This window comes from Alosa sapidissima, chromosome 13 (assembly GCF_018492685.1).
Source record: "Alosa sapidissima isolate fAloSap1 chromosome 13, fAloSap1.pri, whole genome shotgun sequence".
NCBI classification, from domain to species: domain Eukaryota; kingdom Metazoa; phylum Chordata; class Actinopteri; order Clupeiformes; family Clupeidae; genus Alosa; species Alosa sapidissima.
In genome coordinates this window covers 3,044,708-3,068,836 of record NC_055969.1, presented here as the reverse complement: position 1 = coordinate 3,068,836, position 24,129 = coordinate 3,044,708, and the positions used below count along the sequence as shown (strand labels likewise).

Genomic DNA, 24,129 nt, shown 5'->3' with positions numbered 1-24,129 from the left:
ATTAATAAAGTATTAATAAAGACACAATACTGAATAATGTCATGTAGGTACAAAAAATACTTTATAGTACCGTCAATGTCACTCTTTTTTGCTATTTGTACCGAATCTAGGGCCTTATATAAAATCAATGGGCATGCAGTACAAACTTTAAATGGTCCAGTCATACTGAGAATACGTATGTTTGGGCATGCTAGGAATAATAAGCTTTAAGGTATTCATGTCCAAACATTGCTCCAAGATAAGGCATTTTAGAGTAAAAATCCAAGGACAAAGAAAATATGAACACATTGGAATTTAACAGAATATTTTACAGGTCTTCGTTTTGGTACCTAAACATTATGTAGACAAATTTTGAGCAAAATCTGAGATGGTGCAGAAACCATTTTTCCTGGATTCTGTCTGATTTCACACAGAATGACCCTGATGTAAAACTTATAGTACACAAATAGCATAAGTGCCTGTTGGCTCTACTGATTATTATGACACTGTGAATGACACAGTTTCATTAATCAAGTTAATTGGTGAGTGAGAAATCTATCATTAGGCTATATCTATTTGTATGTGCCTCATTGACATTATGACATGCAATTTACACATATTATATTAATCAATACATGTGTTGGTAACATATTGTAGTCAGAGTGTCATTGCCACCTACTGACCTTTCTTGGTAGGCCTGCTGGTTATACTAAAATCTGTAATGTTAGCCTACAGTATGTGTGCCATAGGCTGATAAGACCTGCATTATTAGACAGCCCTAGTTACTTGGGAACAGTGTAACCTATAGTTTTAAAAAGGGAAATGTAAAATCATGTTGTATCTCCAGTTCTAGTAGCGAGAAAAAAAAAATCGAGAATAGTCTACAACACTGAAATAAAATTGAGATTTAATTTTTTGGCCATATCACTTAGACCTACTTATGCCGACATTTGTCTGGACAAAATGGATACTCCAGTCACACACTCCAGCCCCTGAGCCAGCCCTAATGACTAATAACATGGCAGTTACCAGGTTCCTGTATGCAACTACACCATGAAACTTTCAATCGGTCGGCAGATTACCTGCCCAATCATACACACACAGGTACCCCCCACCCCACCTAACCTCCATACACACACACACCATTTCATCAACCCCCCTCCACACACACAGTCCATTACCCATCCCACACACCCCATTAATCCCCCCCCAACACACATATACACTACCCCACCGCAACCCCCCAACACACACACACCATTACAACCCCCCCCCCCCCCCCCCCCCCACACACACACACACCTACCCCTACCCCCTCCAACACACACACCATTACCCCCGCACACACATACACACACACCAACACCCCCCCCCCCCCACACACACACACACATACACACACACACACACACACACACACACACACATCATCCCCCATTTCATCATTCCCACCCACCCACCCACACACACACACACACACACACACCATATACCATTTTAATTACCACTTTAAATGTCTTCTTTAAAGTTGAGCTGACTCTCGAGCACAAGAATTTCATTACTTATAATTCCTTTTATGTACATGACAATAAACTACTTGAACAATCAGCGACGCGAGGGGATGGCGCTCTAGTTTTGAAATCGAAAGTGGCTGTGGTAGTAGCAACGCTCGCAAACTACTATGTTGTTAGAAGTGTGAGAGAAGGTAGAAGGTCTTCCTGGAAGAGTTGGGTCTTCAAGAGCTTTGTGAAGATAGAGAGAGACACACCTGCTCTGGTTTGCCATGTGCGTAAGGGCATCAGTGCGAGACAATATTCCTTGACCCAACTCTTCCAGGAAGACCTTCTACCTTCTCTCACACTTCTAACAACATAGTAGTTTGCAAGCGTTGCTACTACCACAGCCACTTTCGATTTCAAAACTAGAGCGCCATCCCCTCGCGTCGCTGATTGTTCAAGTAGTTTATTGACAATATTCCTTGGAGGACTGTAGTGGCCGAGGGGGTAACATAAGCCTTTATGAGAGCATATGAGTTAGTGGGAGGAGACCCAGCCATCACTTTGTAAGCAAAGTGCATTAGTGACTTGAATTTGATGCGGGCGGCGAAGAGTAATCAGTGGAGCTCAGTGAACAGCAGGGTAACGTAGTGTATGCTCTTTTTGGTTGATTGAAAACCAGACACACCGCTGCGCTCTGGACCATCTGTAGCGGTTTCACCACTCAAGCCGGAAGGCCCATGAGGAGGCCGTTGCAGTTGTTGAGTCGATGTCTACACTGTGTTTATTCATTGAACTATAGCTGTAGATATACATTAGCTAATTGTTGGCTTTTGGCTTGAAATGGATTAAAGGTTATCAAAACATATTTTCAGATAAAAGCAAACAGTCTCATTTTAAGCATAATTGATAAAAGGGGTTCCATTTCATAAATATCTCATTGATAGTCATTGCTATTGCTATCTCCGTTCCTTTGGTAGTTTTGAGTCGTTTAAGAGGGGTCTAAAGACATTCCTGTTCAACATGTACTGTTTAAGCGCTTATGTGTTATGGTTTGTATAATATTGTTTTATTTTCATTAGGCTGTTGATCAATTCGACATTATTGTTTATTATTGATATTCTTCTTAATGTAGTCTTACCATGTCATTGTTTTTATATTATTGATTGAATGGAGATTATTGTTTTATTATTGCTTTTCCCCTCATTTTTATTGCTTATTTTATTAGGCTATTGATTGAATTGATATTGTTGTGTATTATTACTATTCTCCTTATTATATTTGACCAACATTCTAATCCTTTTCCGTGTTCAATTTTAAATATTATGTTATTTTTGTGTCGCTTTGGACAAAGGCGTCTGTCAAATCCATAACCATAACAATAACCATTGAAATCCATCCAGTCACGGCCATATTTGGGACCAAACCTGATGACTCCCACTTCCTGTGGTCAGGAAGATCTCAAACAGTGGTGACATTTGCAACCTTATTAGCCCTGGCCGCCGAGCTGTTGCTGGCCTGGCGGCTGCCATGCCAGCTGCAGACTGGCGTTGGCCTGGTGGTGGGGAGCTGCAGTCTCACGGAGTAACGGACGGTCGCTGTTAGGAGTCCGCCGGGTTGCGGATCTACACGGTCGCCCACTGCTTCGGACTGTGCGTCTAGAGACTGCCAGTGAATTCACCGGGTTGATAATTTGCTAACGTTAAAGAACTTTGTTGGCATATCGGTTGTGAAGACACTCTGATCAGTTTTCACGGATCATCATTGCCCTTGGACATTTTCAGCTGGTTTGGAAATTGGACTAATTTTAACATCACCTTTCCCCTTTTTAAATATATTTTTTTTCACTTTTAATATGTTTATTTGTTTTGTTGTCTATCTTATATGTCTTGGTGTCATGGGTACGCTGGCGACTACGCCGCTCCGTCCAGCATTTTTTGTATTTGTTATTTTTTAAATGTATTTGTCATGTCTTGATGTCATTGGCACGCTGGCGACTACGCCGCTCCATCCGGCATCGTTTGTCTTGTTATGTGTCTTGTTTGTTGCAGCGCTTTGGGTTGCACTATGTGCATGTTAAATGCGCTTTAAAAATAAAACTGACTCGACTTGACTATCCTGTTGAACTGGAAAGGCCCAAAATCTCCATCCCACACCAGATGGCAGAAAGTTAGAAAAGATAAAATACACTCTCAGAGGAAACGTGGGAGAATTCTATTCCACCTTGGGGTCTTTCATGGATTATTTTGATGAGGTTTCTGCAGTAGACTGGGAAGAGGAGTGGGGCTACCTTGAGGAGAGGATAACTAAATGACTACCTGTATTTAATTATTAGTATTTGTGTTACTTTTTATTTATTTATGCCTTTTTATGTACATTCTTTTTTTGTATGTATGTGGGGTATACCCTATTTTTTCTTTTTGATTGAGGGTGGCAAGATGTAGGTTCACTTTACTCCAAATATAAACTTGTACGGATAGGTTATGAGGATGAGGATGCATGGGGATTGGGGAGGGTGGGTAGAGGATATTTGTGTATGTATATTATGCTGTATATTTGTATATTTATGTACATGGCTGCACTGTGGCGCTATGTACAATTGTTCAGAAAACTTAAAAATAAAAAAGTTAAAAATAAATGTCATTGAATACATAAATGAGATTATCAAAGTACTCACCACATCAGGGAGGCCAGCAACACACTGGTGGTGTTGGAGAGTGGGGCCACAGGGGGCTCAGCCAGCATCATACCAGACAGAATGCCTCCCCCAAAGCAGAAGAGCATCGAGCTAAACCAGCAAGCAAATGGGCTCCGATGGGCAACCTCCAACACCCCTGCAAGCCAGTTTCATGAACATCACAACTGAGTTTAAACAGCAGATGAACAATTACTATGTTTACCATCTTTACACATGTATGAACAGCAATAAAGGGTCTCTTTACTTCTTATTTTGCTTATTCTCAAGAAGAGCATTAGAAGAGAGGCCTTGACTTTCACGATCAATATGTAAATCCAAATGCATTTAAATTCAGAGTTTGTAAGTTTCTTTTAAAACAATTCATTAGCTTCACAGCAACCGCTAAAAAAGTGTAATGTCACATATATAGGGCATATTTAAACTTTAATTAGTAAGTGGAGAAAAGTGTATCATCCTGAAAAGATTTCAAATACAGAAAAATAACCCTCCCTAGCATATCATCAATTGTACTGGCTTATCAGGATTACATAACAGACCAATTGGGCGCGGGAAGGGGGGTGCTGAGGGTGCTGCAGCACCCCCTGCTGGCAGGAGATAGATTTTTAAAAATGATTATATATTTTAAATAATTACTAATTCGCTGTCTGACATTATTTATATTTTTGTATGTGAAATGATGAGTCAAATAGCAAGGGTTATGGATAGGTTTGAATATAGAAATCGTCGGACATCCATTATTTTTGTTATTCAGCACCCCTGGTCAAAAATAGGTTCCCGCGCGCCTGATTGTGATAAGCCAAGGTTAAATCATAAGTGGTTCAGCCTAGCTTTAGGTAACATACATAAAATTTTACTTTTTGTCTTCAAAGCCCTCAGTGGTATTTACATAGGTGACCTACTAATTCCTTACAGCACTCCAAGATCACTTAGGTCTTCATCTCAGAATTTTCTCTATATCCCCAAAACACGCCTTAAAACTAAGGGTGATAGAGCCTTCTCTGTTGTTGCCCCCCAACTCTGGAATAGTCTACCTGTACATATTAAGTCCTCTCCAACCATTGACTGCTTTAAGTCTAACTTAAAGACTTTCATTTTCTCTCAAGCTTTTAATCTACCTTAATACCCCCCCCCCCCCCCCCCCCCCACACACACACACACACACACACACACACACTCTTTATTTTATTTTTGACCAATTTGTTTATTATTTCAATTATTTATTTATTTCCCCCCATGTTATGTTATTATTGTTGTTGTACCATTGTCATTGTTTTATGTTTGTTTGTAAGCACTTTGGTTCAACTCAGTCTATAGAAATAAAGTTGACTTGACTTGACTTGACATACTGTGCATGCACTGACTTTACCAGCGGTTTAAATATTAACGTTAAAAAGAGAACCAGAGAATGTGATGATTATCCAACTCCATTATCCACGGTCCATGCACTGTACAGGCTCAAAAATACCTTTAATAAATATTCCTCTAATGTGAAATGGGTTTGGGAAATGGGATCATGTGCTTGACTTTTCATGTCCTCAGATACTAATGGGGATTGTCTCACTGAACACAGTAAATACACATGAACAAGCTAAATAAAGCTTCACTGCACATTCCTATTTACATTTGTACTTCCAAAATGCTATGGCTATTTTTTCATTATAAGTTTTGTCATGCCCTAACATACTGTACAGCAACATACTTGCTTAAAGAAAAATTCTGGCGATTTTTGACATAGATCTTGTTGCTGCAGCCAACAGCTAGAGCTGCCAGGGGGCACTCTGGGGGCATGTTCATGAGCCATAGTCATGTTCGCACCGACAGCACTCGGTGACCTCGAGAAACAGAGATCTATGTGAAACATCGCTGGAATTCTCTTAACAAGTGTATTCCCAACATTTTGTGTTAACTGCACACCTATGAAGTAGCTCCAGTTTTAAATGAACTGCTTTAAGAGCTATGAAATAATGATCTGACAGACGTTCAGAACGTAGCATCATTGTAGCATATGACTGAGCTGGCTTTTGGCTTAGTTACGTAGCAGTAGGCTAAGTAAAATAGCCATTTTATATAGCTAAGGTTCAACAAAATCCTGGGATATGCCTGCTTGACAACGAGAGTGATGGAACTAAAACAAGCCTTTGGCCATAGCAACCATACATTTAGAATGGCAGTTTGCCCTGCAAGTTGAAATGATGTGATGAGTTGATAAGTGGCAGAAATAAGTACTACAAACAAGACAGTTTTAGCGATTAAAAAGTTTGAATTATAACAGCAAATGAACACAACACAAGTGGCAACAGTGGTATAAGCGAGATAAATTAATGCACTCGAGGTGTAACAGCCGCATTACCACGTCAAACATGCATTAATTTCTGTTAACCAAACGCTGTGTCGTCCATTATCCCTTACTTATGACCTCCAACAACTATGGACAAATAAGGATTATTTTCCCGTGTTCCATTTTGCAACAATGCTCTCATTTTGTCTTAGCCATACATTCCTTTTGCTTCACATGGTAATAGACAAGTGCTATTTAAAAAAAAAAAGTCCTTGTATATGGGTCTAGAGGCATTTCTTAGTAAAAGTTGGGAACAGGACTTTTTATCATAATTAACATGTGCTGGATCCAACTAGCCCTGTTCCCAAGCAGAATTTTGAGTTTTTGACCATCTAATTAGCATAAACAAAATGGCTGCCAAAATGGCGATTTTGGGCACTTTCTTCGGACGGGCATCATTATACCATGTAAATAAACTAATATTGTTCACATCTGTGCATCTCAGAAATCTCCCGTGGGCAATAAATAAAAAGTAAACGCTATGAAAAATATAAAAATGCAAAAAAAAAAACTATTATTATGCTAATTAACCGTATTATCACCTTATTATACTCTTGACTATGTTTACGGTCGTCTTTGGCAAAGAGTGTGGCCTGACTTCATTGGTAAACATCTTCTTCGTGGTGGGGAGACACATGTTTGGAGTTTAAAATCATTGGAGTTCCTTTGAACTAATCACGAACAACCGTTAACTAACAAGCTAGCATCATATCCTTGATACCAAATGGGAAAGATGGCCAGCAGTCACATGTTTCATTTGATTAGATTATCTTAGATTCAACTTCATTGTCATTGTGCAGAGTACTGAAAATATATAAGTGTATGTGCAGTATGAACAGTATAAATATCAGTAGAATATCGCTATGTTTAAGTGTAATAAAGTGTGTACATTTATATATAAATAGAATACTATGGGTGGGATAGGGGCAAAATGTTAGCCTCCTTGTTGTCCCTGCGAAGGTTGCCATCGACATGGACATCTCAACAGGCACAGGCAAGGAAGCACGGGGGGGGGGGGGGGGGGGGTCGTTGATGGAAGGGTGTGAGGAACCAGTGATGCGTTGAGCAGTTTTCACCATCCTCTGCCGTGCTTTCCAGTCGGAGGCAGAGCTGTTGCCACCATACTGTGACACAGTTGGTGAGGATGCTCTCAATGGTGCAGCGATAGAGGTTTAGAAGTTCACCAGGATCTGAGGAGAGAGGTTGTGTTCTTTAGTCTCTTCAGGTAGAAGAGATGCTGGTGAGCCTTCTTGATCAAGGTAGAAGTGTTGAGGGTCCAAGAGAGGTCAACAGAGATGTGGACACCCAGAAACATGAACTGGTGACATTCTCCACCTCAGTCCTTCTTGAAGTTCACAATGAGGTCTTTGGTCCTCTTGGTGTTGAGAGTCAGGTTGTTGTCGGTGCTCCGTGATGTTAGGTGCTGGACCTCCTCCCTGCAGGCTGTCTCATTATTGTTGCTGATGAGAGCAATCACCGTAGTGTTGTCTGCAAACTTGACAATGGTGTTAGAGCCATGTACAGGTATGCAGTTAGGTGAAGAGGGAGTAAAGGAGGGCTCAGCACACGCCGGTGTTCAGGGTGAGGGTTGAGTGGGTGAGGTTATCTAATCTAACAGACTGCGGTTTGTTGGTTAGGAAGTCCAGAATCTAGTTTCAGAGGGAGGTATTGATGTCCAGTTCACTGAGTTTGGTGATCAGTTTGGAGGGAATAATGGTGTTGAATGCTGAACTGAAGTCAATGAACAGCATTCTCACATAGGTGTTGCTATTGTCAAGGAGGGACAGGGCGGAGTGAATTGCCGTAAAGATGGCATCCTCTGTGCTCTTGTTTTGGCAAATTCTCTTGAAGCATTCTATACTGCAAACAAAATCTACCTCTGTGTACAAATAAAGTAACTTGAACTTGAACTTGTTATAAAGTTATTAATCTAGCTATTAATTCACAGGACATTCAATCATTTTACTAACACAAAGGTTATGAAGAAATATGGGTAACACTTTACGGTAAAGGTACATGAATTATCATGAATTCATGCATGAATTAATTCATGATTTATGCATTACTTCCTTTATCCTTTATATCCTATTAATCATCAGGAATTGACATGAATTCATATACTCTCATTCATGATGACCTCACGTATGAACAACACATCAACTAAAGCATTAGGTGTGATGGGTATATCATTGTGATTTATGATTTCTTAAGAATGATCATCATGATTACATGAATTTTAGGATGCTCATGCATTCATCGTGTCTGTGGCCCCTCAACTAAAGTAGTGAATAATGACATGTGTTTAGAGAACTCCAAAGTTATGAGAATTTGAGCAGTGATGACCACATTTTTGGCAGAAAAATAGTCATGATCATGGTTAATACATCATAATTCATAATGATGTGCCCATCGTACCTAATACTTTAGTAATGTGTTCATGTATGAGGTAACAAATGACAAATTATGGACTCAGTAAATTCCTGCGTATTAATTAGATATTAATGAATAAAGTAATACATAAATCATGAATTACTTCATGTACCCTTACCGTAAAGTGTTACCGAAATGGGTAAAGGCCTGTGTAACTTAATCCGAGACTACATACATTTACAACCTAATTCGCTTCAATTAGGGCTGGGACAACGCGTCGACGTAATCGATGACGTCGACGCAAAATATGAGCGTCGATTCGTCAAGCATAACGTGTGCTGCTAAATATTTTTAATTTTACACCTTCAGTGTTTTCCATACGTTGACTAATCTGTGGCTGGGTACCACGAAATCAAAACCGGCCACCACACATTGATGTTCTATGTTGTAGGCCTACTATTTAAATTAAAGATAAGATAAAATAATTTAATTGAGCTGCACTTTTTACTCACACAGGTTTTCCTCGCCCCGCCCGCTCTCTCTCGTAACAAGCCCGCTGCTCCTCCTCTGCATGTGCATTTAACAAAATATTCACGATTGTTGAAGGATTGTTGTTGCCACATAGAAGCACTGCATAGAACACAGTGGGCTAAATTGCTGTTAAATCCGCTTAGCATCGTGACCATGCTGCGCAAATTTGCAGCATTTAAACTGCTGAATTAAAGTTAAAGTAAACTCTGCTAAGGTCTTATCAAAACATAGTAAATTGAGGAGACTAAACTAAGTTAAGTTACAGTATGCAATCAAGCAGTATCTCAAAGGTAACGTTAGAATACTGTTTGGGTGTCAAGTTTAGCATGCTTACTTGCAGCTGCTTATTCGTTACTCATGCAGGGCTCATTTTATTGACTCTGAATGTTTGCAAAATCCCGATGTAAATGGAAAAGTGTTTTCCAAGACTCAAAAGTGCTTGTCCAAAGGAGAAGTACGTACCGTTATTTGAACTAACTACGTTATGAATTGCATCCACACACCAGCAGCCTTTTAACCGTGTTAATGTTAATTGCAAGGATTCCCACACGAACGTCTTAAAACAAGGGTGGGCAAACTGCGGCCCGCGGCCCGCCAAGCACTTTCATCCGGCCCGCTGAGCATTTCATTTGGTTATCAGGCTGCTCGCTATTTTTTTCCTGCGATAGAGACGACGTTGGTTAGCTTTACTGCAAACTGCTTTTCACTCTCCTTAGAGAACGTTTACAATGTCAATGTCAAAACATCATGTTAAATAGAGATAACATCATGTTAAATTAAGTTAACTCTTAGTTATCTCCTTTGCAGCAGATCTAACGTGAACATGCGATCCATTTAATTGGGAACGCGTCTGCACTCACGAGAGGGAGAGAGAGCCGCAAGTTCCAGCTGGCTTGTCATTGTTGATAATTGATATCTCCTTCTTATAAGAAACTTTTAAAAGTAAATCATGAAGGCAGCAGTAGTTCCCACTACTGACCATTTAAAAAGTGTGAGAGGGCCATACCGTAGCAGGCAGAAGATCATTGAGAAATAAACGTGAATTAAAGCGACAGTGCACAATTTATACATTTGTTAAACAGCATAAAATTAGCAGTATTTTTAAGCAATTCATATTTTAAAAGAAAGATTTTGTCATACTAAATTATAGGTTATAAAAAATGTAAAAAAAAATTATGTGTGTGTCGTGGGGGGGGGGGGGTCGTGGTTGTTGTGCGGCCCGCCGGCCAATTTTCAAAACCCAGTGTGGCCCTTGAGCCAAAAAGTTTGCCCACCCCTGTCTTAAAATGACAGGCACTTAGACATACACTACTGAACTTTATTGAATGCTACCTCTGACTAAGAATGCATTACTTTGCACCAGAGCTCCGAACCGGTTCAAGGAACGAAAACGAAAACCGAAAACGAACGGAATTTTACGAGGAGCGGAAACGGAAACGAAAACAAAATGTCTTCAACTGTTCCGGAACAGAAACGTTATTCTGAAATCCACAAAACCGGTTAATAACGTTTTTTTTTCGTTCTCTATATAACAGCCTAATAATTTGATTTCTGCAGTTTGAAAAAAAAAAAAAAAAACGAATAAATGGACCTTTGGTCCAAATGTGTATATTTTGTCTTGCTGTTGTAATGTAACCTATCCGTCTGCCACTTCGGATCTTAGGCCAGCTCGTAGCGTAGGCTACTGAAACTCATTTGGAAATTGTTTGTAGCCTATGCGTAATAGCCTATTTTGCCTGTCCACGCCTTGTCATTTTAAAGTCGAGATTTGAAATGTTTGCGCAATTATAGCCTATTCTATGTAGAAGAGTTAAATGGGAAATTTGAGATAGGCCTTGTCAGCAACAGACAGGTTCGTTTATAAACGTGGAAAACAGGGTTGGAATTATAGCGCAAGCCTTTGAAGATCTCCATATGGATAAAACTTAGGCTATAACCAGGTAAGGAGTTTAGCACGTAATATTTTTGATAAGAAATTATTTATAGGCATAGGTTAGGCCTACAGTAAGTCTGTAGGCTATGGGATGGATAGCCCATCTGAATGTTTTTGGATGCCGCCTGTGATTTATTATTTTTGGGCATAGCTACGGTATAGGCTAAATCAAGGGGAAATAATGAGTAGCCTACGTCTATTCTCAGGTAAAGTCCACAAAAATAGACTTGATAGGCCCGCCAAACACTGCCGGAACTTTAAGAACGAACGATATTTTGCGTTCCGAACCGGTTCAGGACCGATATGTTGGTGGCGGAACGCATGCAAGAACGAAAACGTTAAACATAGGCCTACCTGAACCGTTCGGAACGGAACGTTTGAAAAATAATTTCGTTTTCAAGCCCTGCTTTGCACTTGTATATAGTCTTTTATTTTGGAATCTTAAGAGCAATAACCATATATTGCAATGTTAAAGAATTCATGTTTTTTTTCATTCAGATGTGTAAATAAACATGTATAAGTTGCTATTAGTGAATTAATGGGGAGATACTCGATAATCGAATCGAAATCGAATCGGACTGAAAAAATGAATAGTTAGATTAATCGATGCATCGAAAAAATAATCGCTAGATTAATCGTTTAAAAAATAATCGTTTATCCCAGCCCTAGCTTCAATTATGTAAAATGTAATGTAAATCAGGTGTTATGGCCAAGTATACTTGGGTATACAAGGAATTTGTCTCTGCATGTATCCCATCCGTGAATTAGTGAACACACAGGTCACACATTGAAGCACACATTAACCTGGAGCAGTGAGCTGCCTTGCTACAGTGATGCCCGGGGAGCAGTGAGGGGTTAGGTGCCTTGCTCAAGGGCACTTCAGCCGTGGATGTGGGCATGGGAGACTAGTGCTCAACCTTTCCACCACCCACATATTTCCTACTGGTCGGGGATCGAACCGGCAACCCTTTGGTTTCAAGCCCAAAGACCTAACCAGTAGGCCACAATTTAAAACTTTACATTTCATCACTACACATCTTTCTTGACCCTCAAAAATCATAAGTCTCATTCGTCAAATACCGTGTGCCTGCTCAGTTATAACATTTTAACAATGACATTTTTCAAAGGTTTTTTCAGGTAATTAACATAGGCATAATACTAGATTTTTTTTCTTTTTTTCACAGCCTGTATCCTTGATCTATTGGCCAAGGGAGATTTCTGTGAACAATATGAATTGATTGACATGGTATAATAATCCGCCCAATGAAAGTGCCCAAAATCGCCATTTTGGCAACCATTTTGTTTATGCTAATTAGATGGTCATAAACTCAAAATTCAGCTTGGGAACAGGGCTAGTTCGATTCAGCACACCTTAATTATGTTAAAAAGTCCTGTTCCCAACTTTTACTAAAAAATGCCTCTAGGAAGCACATATCTCAAAAATATCACCTGTCTATAACTGTTGTACATTATCTCTTTTTGCATGCATTTTTTTTATTGAAAATTCAATTGAACCTATGGATGATGTTCCCAAAATCATTGAGTGATCGTGTTAAATAATCGTGATCTAAATATTGATTATCATTAAGAATTTTGACATCATTGAGTAGTCCTATTCTTTCATTAGCTTCGTAACCAGGGATGCATGATATTGGATTTCTGCCAATATGCCGATATTTTCAAACTCATTTTGGCTGATTGGCGGTGATGATACTGATCTACACAAATCTTTATTTTCTTTAAGGGTCTCTTCTGCACTAATTAACCTTTTACTCTTATTGTGATGGCCTAGTTGCTGCATATGGAGGCATAAAAACTTTCACTCATTCATTCCATCATAAATGCATACTTGGAAAAATGGACATTCACTCATGAAAAATAAGGAAATCAACATGTTGTAGATGTAAAATAATATGACATATGACATTTTCAAATAAAAATGCAGATCTCATCCTTTATGAACAGATTTGTATGATGCTTCGGCTGAAACCCAAATAGGTTGTGCCGATAATAAGCTTTGTGATTCTTCTGCCAAGAATATCTGCAGAAATGTTCATAATACAAGTCTTAAGATGACGATCCTGATCCAGTTATATTGTTATACCAAGTTAGATACACCAAGCCAGAGAACAGGGGAGCCTGTTTACAATAACCTCTTTTTCAAGCATCCAAGATGCTTGTACTAGCAGACACATATACTTGGTAAGCTCAATAAAAATGCTATGCATAACTATAGTCACACTTTTTAAAAAGTGTTTACAGGTGCTGCATTAAGACACATTTTCCAATTATCAAGTGCATTCTATATTGGTCTATTGTTTCTTTGTTGTATGTTCTGTTATATTTGTTTTATAATTTTTGAGCCTACAACTGAGAATAAAGAACAAAATGCATACAATATTCTAAGTTCCTAAAGTAAAATTGTTATCAGAAGTGTAGCATATGTCTAAATTCAAGCCACTTTGTTTCCCATTTAGGCCACTGAGGCAGGACTGCATGAACAGCAGATACTGAACTGACAGGTAGGGGAACATTGGGAGTGTACCTTGTACCCTATGGTACCTTCAACTGCACCTTTTATACACACTAAGGATTAACAACAAATTAAGGGGGCAGGATGTGCACAGGCTGGTACTTCCTCCATTCATTTACATTTGTTCATTAAATCTACAGCAATGTAGACAATTAATCAGCATTTGTATTCTCTGGGCATCTAGATTTCATCAGTGCATTATCTGTTGTCTCCTTGCCATCATCCACCTACACAAACCCGCCAAAAGTTGCCACATTTCATTGAAAGAAAAATAAGATAAGGTAATTTACACTAGGATGAAAGAGTATGAGTCACAAAGGCAGAGATATCGCGTGTTTTTATTGTGAATGCATTTATGTGAGCAGCATACAAATTTCCCTACAGTACAATAAAGTATATTGTATCGTATATTGTAAAGAAACAGTAGCCTGTTTTTACATAATCTGAACATTCAAGACAAGGCTGATGGGAGTCAAGATGACTGTCCCCTTGAAAATACATTCCACTCTATGCTTGGGTTTACACAAATGAGTAGGCTAAATGACAAACAATGGAAAATATAAATATAAAACAAACGTTGAACTTTTGTTTGTTGTCACTTTCCAACTTGAACAAAACCTTAAACCTATTCATCTATCCTGATATGATGGATAACACAGTGAATTTACCTACCAGTCTGAGGCAAGTTATCTTTAAACAGCCTAACATAGTATATCTCTTTACAAAATGAAAACACCAAAAGTACTTAAACAATGGAATGACAAAATAAAAATATTTTGTAAGGTGTATTGTTAGCATAGCATGTGATACGTTTTTTTGCATCTGCGTGCTCTAACAAATAAGACAGTGAACGTACCTACCTGTCTAAGGCAAGTTAACTTTGTCTACACAGTCTAACATAGCATATCTCTTTACAAAATGAAAACACCAGAAGTACTAAAACAATGGAATGGCAAAATAAAAGTATTTTGTCATGTAATGAATATTTGTTTGCATCTGTTTGAAGTAGCCTACATTATGAATGGTAAATTGAAATAGATATAAAAAATGTCTTTGGTGTAATCATAAAATCAGATGAAGAACCACACCCCAATACTCTATGCACAACAATGTTGAAACTGGCAATAGCCTGTTCATTCGTTCAACTTCTCTGTGTGCAACACTTGATATGGGATATTAAGTTCAATAATGAAGGCCTGAGAAGCTACTTAACCATGTATTTGTGATACTGGCACAAACAACTGTTTAAGTGGCTGGTTAAGCATGCAGCACTGTAGATCCCAGACAAAAGTCGCTCTAAAGCAGAAACTTGTGTCTATGTGGATCAAAGGAGGAGCACAGGGTGAGTTGACAGCATGGCATGGACAAACACCGAGTGAAGTCATTTCTTTATCACATACCTGTCTATGTTGACATGAACAGCAACATCGGCAAAGGCTGAAAAACCTACACAAATGACAAGAGTAATAAAAGATACTTTTGACAGGAATCTCATAACTTCAGCTAACTCAATGCAAACGGAATCAATCAGAGGAGGCACTGCATACTGCAGGGGACACAGAGGGGCCACCAAGGTAAAGAATGAAAGTGATGATATTTGCTCAGTTCTTATTCCTATAAAGCAAAAAACAATGTTTATCAACAGCTTGTACAACAACATTCAGCTTCATCCGAAATCATGCTTGAAAGGAAACCATGGTTGAGTTCTGAACTGCTGGAAATAATCTAACTGTGACAAATTAAATAGGCTCCACAACAGCAGGACTGCTCAAGGTTACTCGAGGGGACGAATGAAACTTTGTTTAAAGTGTGATATACCATTAACCGTTAAATAACATGAAATTTGTCTTTGTTTTTGGGACTAACCACACTTCTGGTTTTAGGATATTAAGACCTAATATATAATGACTAAGCAAGTATATAACAGCTTCATAAGACTTCCTAAGTGTTCCCTTTATAGATAGAGGGCTGTGTGGCTAGGTGAAAAGAGCAGGACTGATCTGCGGTAATGTTTATTTAATCATTGCCCATCTTGCTCAGTGAAGAAATCTGCTTCAGTGAGAGGTGGAGATGGTGAATCTACATTCTGCTCTCTATGAAGCTCCTCCTCTTGTGATAATGTTGCCTCAGAGACATGTTTTCATGTCATGTCTTCACACTGGCTGAGTGTGCTTCTCTATCCCTCAGGATCCATTGATTTGTCTACTGTAACTACAATCTGCAATTCTCACCTCATTATCTTTTAGCTTTGCCATGCTGATTAATAGCTATAGTGTTTACATAAAAAAAGACTCATTGATTGCCCTCTTAACAGCATCGAAGATCACAGAAACAACTCAAGTCAGATAAAAAAAGTATGTATGGCATTTTAAAGTCATTTGTTACCAACAGAATTTGATAGGTGTGATTAGTCAAAATCTCCATGTTATTTTCCCATATGTAACCTGCGTTGTGATGAACCTGCGTTGTGTTGAACCTGCGCGATTCAGCCCTGCACACGCCCGGACTCGAACCCGCGAACAGCAGCACCTCGGATCGGGAGGCGAGCGCGCTAACAGTTGAGCCAATAGCCCAGGCTACTGGCTCGCATGCCAGCAGCGCTCTTGAGGCGTCGGGGACTGAGGTTTACCAACATTCCACAAGCACAGCTAAGCTAGCTGGCATCCGTTACACTCACCCCCCTAAACCTCACTCCAGATCCGGGTCACGGCACCAATGTAACCTGCGTTGTGTTGAACCTGCGCGATTCAGCCCTGCACACGCCCGGACACGAACCCGCGAACAGCAGCACCTCGGATTGGGAGGCGAGCGCGCTAACAATTGAGCCAATAGCCCAGGCTACTGGCTCGCATGCCAGCAGCACTCTTGAGGCATCGGGGAGTGAGGTTTAACAACGTTCCACAAGCACAGCTAAGCTAGCTGGCATCCGTTACACATAGATAAAATTGCTTCATATATGGGCAATAGATTTTTTGTACTTCAACTGAGGAAGTGTATTGAACTTAACAGAGCGTTATCCCCAGGGCCGTAGTCACCATAGACATTGAGGGGGACGAGTCCCCCCCAATATTCAAATATGACCAAAATGCCCCCCCCCCCCCCCAAAAAAAAAATACGTACATAGAAAAAGAAAGAAAGAAAAAAAATGCTATACTAGGCCTACAGGAAACCAACACGCATCTGAAATGTAATCAAACGTAAATAACACACAAATTAGTGACCTAGTGATGGTTCCAGAGTAGCCTACACCCCTGAGTGGTTTGTCCTGGTGGTTTTCCGTTTTTCTTTAGTGGCGTGCGCTATCAAAAGCTTCCATTTACTGCACCCTACTGCGGTGAGGTAGGACTGTCAACAATATCGCAAAAGCTACCGTTACAATTTTCACAAAAAAGAGCCAATCAGACTCAAAGGGAACTTTGAAACATTTTCCATATTGTAGCCTATTCTCGCAATGATAGTGAAAGTGAAACGTTTTATTTTAAATTATGAATTTGTGCAAGCCTGTGTCATTAATTTCTTTCACACGTCTTTCAACATAAATAATGCATTCATATGTTAGTAGTAATGCCAGAAATGACCATTTATAGGCCTCTTAGAAATGGTTGTTGCATCTTGCATATTATTTAGATGTGCACTCAATCGCGCATCCATGCAGGCAAAACTCAAATGTGGCGACAGCACACAAGTTGGAAAAAAACGTTTACAATGCACTGCCGGTGATAGCCTACAGCTATGTGAATCGCGGACAATAACCAAAGAAAGGAATTTGCACCTCCACCACCAATTAAAGGCTGTAGTAGGCCTAGTATTTCTACATGTTGGCACAAAACGTCATTTCTGTCAGAAGCCAGTCTATAATGCAGGGGGTAACATGAGGTGAGTCAGACAGAAGGGGGGCCTGTCTTAGTAGCCTGTTCCTAAATCCTGTCCCTTTCAAACCATGTTAAAATTGTGTGATTAGCTAGCCTGGATACCAGACTCTCTGTAGGTAAAAGAAATCGAGCGGAAGTACGTAGGCAGGCGGAGGCCAGGCTAGTGGTTAGCCGCCAGCATGATAAAATCTAAATTAAAAGACAAAATCTTATTAGGCTATACTGTAGGTCCAAACCTATGAGTCTAAGCCTTAGTTAAAAAAAATCTTCAGGTAATAAGTCAAAGAACCACATTCTGTGTAATATAGAGGTTAAAGGAGAATTCCGGTGTGATATTGACCTAAAGTGTATTGAAACATGATACCGAGTGTGAACGTATGTCTCATAGCCCATCTCGGCTTGTCCCCTGCACTCCAAAATCTGGCGCTAGTTAGCCGATGCTACCAACAGCTTTTTCAATAGTGGTGCTTCGGCATTGGGCTAGCCATGCAAATAAATCACTGTTTTACACCCATTTACGAGGCTCAATGTAAATGGGTGTAAAACAGTGATTTATTTGCATGGCTAGCCCGATGCCGAAGCACCACTATCCTTTAACAAAGATAGTCTAGTTTGTAATTTATTTTAAAGTATACATTTTGAAGATGGAGTCATACCACAGGTCCAGGGATGGATTACTGAATAGGCTTACTGGGCCCAAGAGCTCAGGGGGCCCTGAAGCCCAAGCCTCTGTGAGAAGTTGCTTCTTCTCCACCCTTCTCTTTTCACAAAACTCACCAGAAGTCATCATTTAAAGGCTATTTTTTTGTTTTTTTTTTAATAAAAAATCTTCTGTGGGAGAATCCCTCAGGACCCCTCTATCTGGAGGGGGGGGGGGGGGGGGGGGCATCTGTGCCCAGGGGTTCATAATCCATCCATGCCATGCCTATGTCCGTCAAAAGTTTGGAATACCCTAATTGACTGACTTAACTAACGACTTGTTTGTGATTTTTAATAATATTTTTGCATGGTAGGAAATGTATCCCACATGTATTGTTACTGAGTCACAATACATATAGCCATACCGTTAACCACACACACAATAATCCACCAGAGATTTGAACTCCAAAATAAAACATGGGATACAATCCTAGATTGGAGTTAAGGATAGGATCTGGGATTGGGTAACACCACTGATATATGAAATCTATTTGTAACTAATGTTTGGTGACCTGCTGGCACCAGGGTCTAGTGTACTTCATTCCATTGAGCAAGGCTTCCGGTCACTTCCTTCTCTGTAATCTGCATCTTGGTTTGTAATGTCTGCCAGGTGCATCTAGTCTAATCTCTACAGTTTCACATCATAACATCTATCTACGTCACATCAAATTGTTGATACTACTGTTTCAGGTGGGATTGCTGTATTGTTTTCTAATTTAGGGTAGATACATGCCAGCGAAGTGACACTGGCCTTCATTCATGAAACTTGCGTACAACATAAAACAGGCGTAGGACAGACCTACGCTCATTTTCATGCAAAGCATCTATTTGAACGTGAACGGTGGCTACGCTCAAATCTCACGTCAAGTCTCAACTTGTGTACACAAGTTTTTGAGGCAGCATACCACAGTGGAGCACTAAATCTAAGTATGATAGGAGGGAAAGGCACTGCCTCCTTTTTGTTTACTTTTTGCATTACTGGGAAAGTTACCATTTTACCTAACTTCTCTTCTGTTCATAGGGTTTTATAGCTCTTCAAACTCCTCAAATTAAATCTGAATTTGGTAAATTAGCTTTTACATTTTTTTCATCCAATAAATGGGACAAATTGCAAGAATTATTAAAATTAGATAGATTTGTGTCTAGGGTTGCAAAATTCCGGGAATTTTCTAAGTTGGAAACTTTCCATGGGAATTAATGGGAATAAACTGGGAATTTTTAATATGGCAAGTTAGTCTATAACAGGGAACTTAAATGTAGTGGACAAAACCCTATCTTGCAGTCTAATATTAGTTAAAACAACCTGTTTTAATGCAATTTCAGTCGAATTTCTACCCTGCACATATGTCAATCACATGCACACAGCAATCGGCATAGGCTGCTAGACATAAAGGAAACCTATGGTGCGTTTATATGCATGGGGGAAAAATGTTCCAACCAATCAGATTGTGTTGTTGAGTGGTGTGGTGCATCTTGGGCAGTTCAGTGTTGCTAGTTTAGCACGCTAGTAAACCATAGGCAGAGAATAGGATTCCCGCTAGCATGCTACCTAGCTTTGTATGCTAGGCTAAGCAAAAATACAAACATACAAATCATATTATTACGAAACAAAATGTTAATGTTTGTATATGAAACAGTTTGTATGAATTACCCAAAATTCCCAGTTAATTCCCGTAAATTCCCATTAATTCCCATAATTTCCTTTAATTCCATGATGGTTTCCAATTTGGAATATTTACAAAATTCCCCAGCTTAACTTCCCATGGTAAGTTTCCGGAAAGTTTCCGGAAATTTACCGGAAATTTTCCGCCCCTTTGCAACCCTATTTGTATCACTAGACCAATTCAAGGGTATGATTGATGATACGGCTGTTTAACAATGTTCTTGCTTTGACTAATATTTAGACCTTTTATATCATTATTATTATTTATACATCCCCCTTCTTTGTTTCTTTCTATTTATTATTAACTTTGAAGGCAGCTATGGTTGCTGCAGGAAGCCTATGAATTATCTCGATACGGAAGTAAATAAATAAATGATTGAACACCAGTGATAATATACCTCGACTTGACAGTTCAGTTGAAATGATGGTACACTTTGGTTCAGTATTTTGTTTTCATACGTCTGCGCTGTTAATGTGATCCTAAGGGGTTGAAAACATAGCCTGAAAAAGACAACACTTACCCTAATAATGATGTTTGAATGACTAAAGATATTTATCCTGCAGAAGAGTTGCTGCTTACATTTTGTAAATGCGCTTTTCGCTATAGACCAGGTTTTTCTTGGTCAGTGGCGTAATGATTTTTAGAGGGTGTAAGATAGCGATTTTTGGATCATGCGCCAGACCACACCTTATGTCATTAATTACCACACCCCTGGGTGCAAGGATTAATAAAAGTGGAGCGTGTGGCGAAAACATTCACCACTGATTTTTTTAATTCTTTCCTTTTTAAACTATTTTTTGACTATTGCCCTTCTATGCTTTTATCAGCTGTTCCTGTTTGCTTTTGTTTATGTAAAGCACATTGACCTCTGTGTATGAAATGCGCTATATAAATAAAAGTTGACTTGACTGACTGGGTGTCGATATGAATAAGACTTGCGTCACACTTTGCGCCACCTTGCTTCAGGTGCACGACAGGTCCCTACATCTCACCAATGCTTTCATGTATATCAACCAACATGAGTATATGAACTTGGGACTCATTTGTGAGGATGCACAACAAATTTGGCATCACACAGATGAGTAGACTAGGGTTGCATAAGTTAGTTTACTAAAATTACTTTAAAGCTGTTATATTAAGGTAACAAAAACTTGGATGTCAAACTAGGATGACTTTTCCATCACACCGTAAGGGGGCGTTCACACCGACACACTTTCTTCACCTCCAGAACACAAGTATTCTGAAATAGTGATTGTTAAAAACATGCAAGGTAGAAATTGACGATGTACATGTTGTTGCTTAACTAAGGCAGGCAGCTAAGCAACGACCCATTGTTGAGAGAAAAAAAGAACTAAAAAGTTGACATTTTTTTAACTTTCAGCGTCTTGTGTTTTTAGAAGCTGACAATGGTCAGTCATAATGTTCCATAGGGAAACAATTGAATTATGACGCCTGGAGGTGAAAAACACGTGTCAGTGTGAATCCCCCCCAATACAGCTGTAGAGGCCCATCTAGTGCCAGCCTCAGACAACATAAGTCTGATCCCAGAAGTGGGATATGTTTTTATTAATTTCTATATTTAGCTGTTTATTTCTTTATTCATTCATGCTGTTATTGTTAAGCAAATACAACTGCTTTTCATCCAAAAGTGTGGGTAATGTGTGAGTAATTACTAATTACGTTCACTTAATTTTTCAATTTATTTACTTGCTTAGGTTAAAAAAAAATGTATGGCATATATAGAGCCATTCCATTATCCCCAAAACAGTGACAAAGGGGAAAAGGTTGCGGGGGCATATGGGAGTGAAATGCCAAGCAGGGCAGACTCAGAATGCCATTTCAAAATAGCCTACAGCTAAGCCAACAACCAGCAGGAATACAATAGAGGATTGTGGGAAGGTCTACACTTTGTAATAGAAAGAGCACTATATGGCAATTCACATAAGGAAAACAAACATGGCACAAAGACAGGCTGTATCAAACCCATGCGGACCATGATGCAAAGATGAAAACACTGGACTAGAAAATGTAACATAGGCTATAGTTTAAAATGGAATGCAAACTCAAATTTCTCTTGCTATGCACATAGAGAGCTAGGCTGTGTTCTATCTAGCTAAACAGGCATAGAGGAAAGTAGGCTCTTACTTCTGTCTTTTAGTTACTTGTGACTGTGAAGTTTTTCCTTTCAATCCAGTCTTCCTCCTCGTCTTAGGAAACACTTTAAAAATACTTACAGCCAGATTAAAGTCCAGGTTTCCTAACTTGACATGATTGCGTAAATGTAGCCAGCAGTAGGCCTACCTGTGCAGTGAGTGCTTCTCTACACTTTAAGAGATCTGCAAGCCACACACATAATGCACACCTCACCTCACACCATACCTCACCTCTAGTGCCCAGGGTCTGAGTGCTGCTTAAATTATATTTATTTGTTTTTTAAATGGAGACAATAATCACAATTGAAGAGTCCTACAGATGACCATTTTGCCTATTAACTACAGACAGACTGACTGTAGACTGTACGGGTAACACTTATTTGAAGCAATACAAATCCTATTTCCAATATTTTAACAAATTCACTGAATAGCCTACTCTAGTCAAGCACTTTGTTGTTAGAAGGCCTACCCCTAGGTAATATTTTGGTAAACAGTAGAACAGTACAATTCAATGCTCCAAAAGGAACACACGAGGATACTTTGAAGGCAGGGTTGCTGCAGGAAGCCTATGAATTATCTCGATACGGAAGTAAATAAATAAATGATTGAACACCAGTGATAATATACCTCGACTTAACAGTTCAGTTGAAATGATGGTACACTCTGGTTCAGTATTTTGTTTTCATACGTCTGCGCTGTTAATCTGATAATCCCTCGGGTATTGGTTGCAACAATTCCTAACAAATGCATGGATATGAAGCAATGTCTGGGTGGTGTCTTCAAACACCGGAAGAATTCAGACTAACTACATTTGGCTGCAACTTCACTGTTCAGTTCACAATTCAATAGAAGACAAAATTCGTTGTTAAGGTTGTACCTAAAAGACTTAACTAGACATCCAAACAGGCGTCCTCTAAAGAAAAGCCAAGTGCTATAGCTGCTACTTACTTGACAGTCGAGTGGGACATGTCAATTATGTTAGCAATGTCACGCGGTTTACAGCAGTGAAGGTGCACGTCACCTAAACAGAATTTACCAGTATAAAAGTGGTAGCCTACTAATCGCTGTAAAAATATCCCTGATGATAAAGAAAATTTGAACAGCAAGTCATCAATAAGGCACAACTCTAGTGTTAAAGTATGCTAATAATGTTAATGTTACGTTACCTGGCTGTTCGCGGAGTGCCATCACTGATATAATATAATGAGCTGTCTCAAAGAAGGGGAACATTTGTAGATTGGACAGCTCAAGCGAGAGTTCGTCCAAATTCAGTATTGTAAACCAATCCATTCTTCTTCTGACGTCGTTGCCGCTGAATGATGTTAGATTCCTTTTAATCTCCGCAGCTATACTCCACCGTAGCCGTCCAGCTCCAGTATCATAGAGAACACCAGTTTCATCAGTGTTCCCTCCTACAGCTGGATATGAGCTGTGAAGCTCCCGCAGTTACCCAGAGGGAACTGCTGATCTAAACTGCAAACGGATAGATTACACTATGCTTTCTGCGCGAACAATTGATGGAACCGTCGCCATTACCACAATATGGCAGATGCTGCGATTTCGAGCTCTGCGATTGGTAATGGACAAGAGCACTCACCAATAAGAGTCGTGGCTCACCTTCTCTTGGTAACATCTGATGAAAGAAAACGCCTCTGTACTGAAAATATTGAAGAAACAGTGGCTGAATTAAAATTGCTCTAAATAGAAATTATCCAGGAAAGTCTCAGAAATATGACTTGAATAGAAATTAGGCCTATTAATTGATAAACTTTTAGAATACTTTGAGCACTTGCAATCAGCATAGGCCTACTGTATCTTACATTGTTTGCAGGTAGGCCTACATTTCATTCCGTTTTCAATGGC

The 24,129-nt window shown here is 39.4% G+C and overlaps 1 protein-coding gene across 2 annotated transcripts in view; it reads right to left on the bottom strand.

Moving 5' to 3' along the window:
• The window catches only part of tmem38b (transmembrane protein 38B), a 29,465-nt gene extending 5,645 nt beyond the window's left edge, over window positions 1-23,820 (bottom strand). Inside the window, exons 1-3 of one of the 2 annotated variants that reach the window (XM_042060588.1) lie at window positions 23,433-23,561; window positions 15,279-15,324; window positions 4,153-4,309 (exon numbers count right to left, since the gene is read on the bottom strand). In XM_042060588.1, coding sequence (XP_041916522.1) covers window positions 4,153-4,259 — 107 coding nt within the window. In that variant the 5' untranslated portion in view covers window positions 4,260-4,309; window positions 15,279-15,324; window positions 23,433-23,561. Of the gene's footprint in view, window positions 1-4,152; window positions 4,310-15,278; window positions 15,325-23,432 lie in introns of both variants that reach the window. The other variant, XM_042060587.1, reaches the window with a different exon arrangement.
• Between the last annotated feature and the right edge of the window lie 309 nt (window positions 23,821-24,129).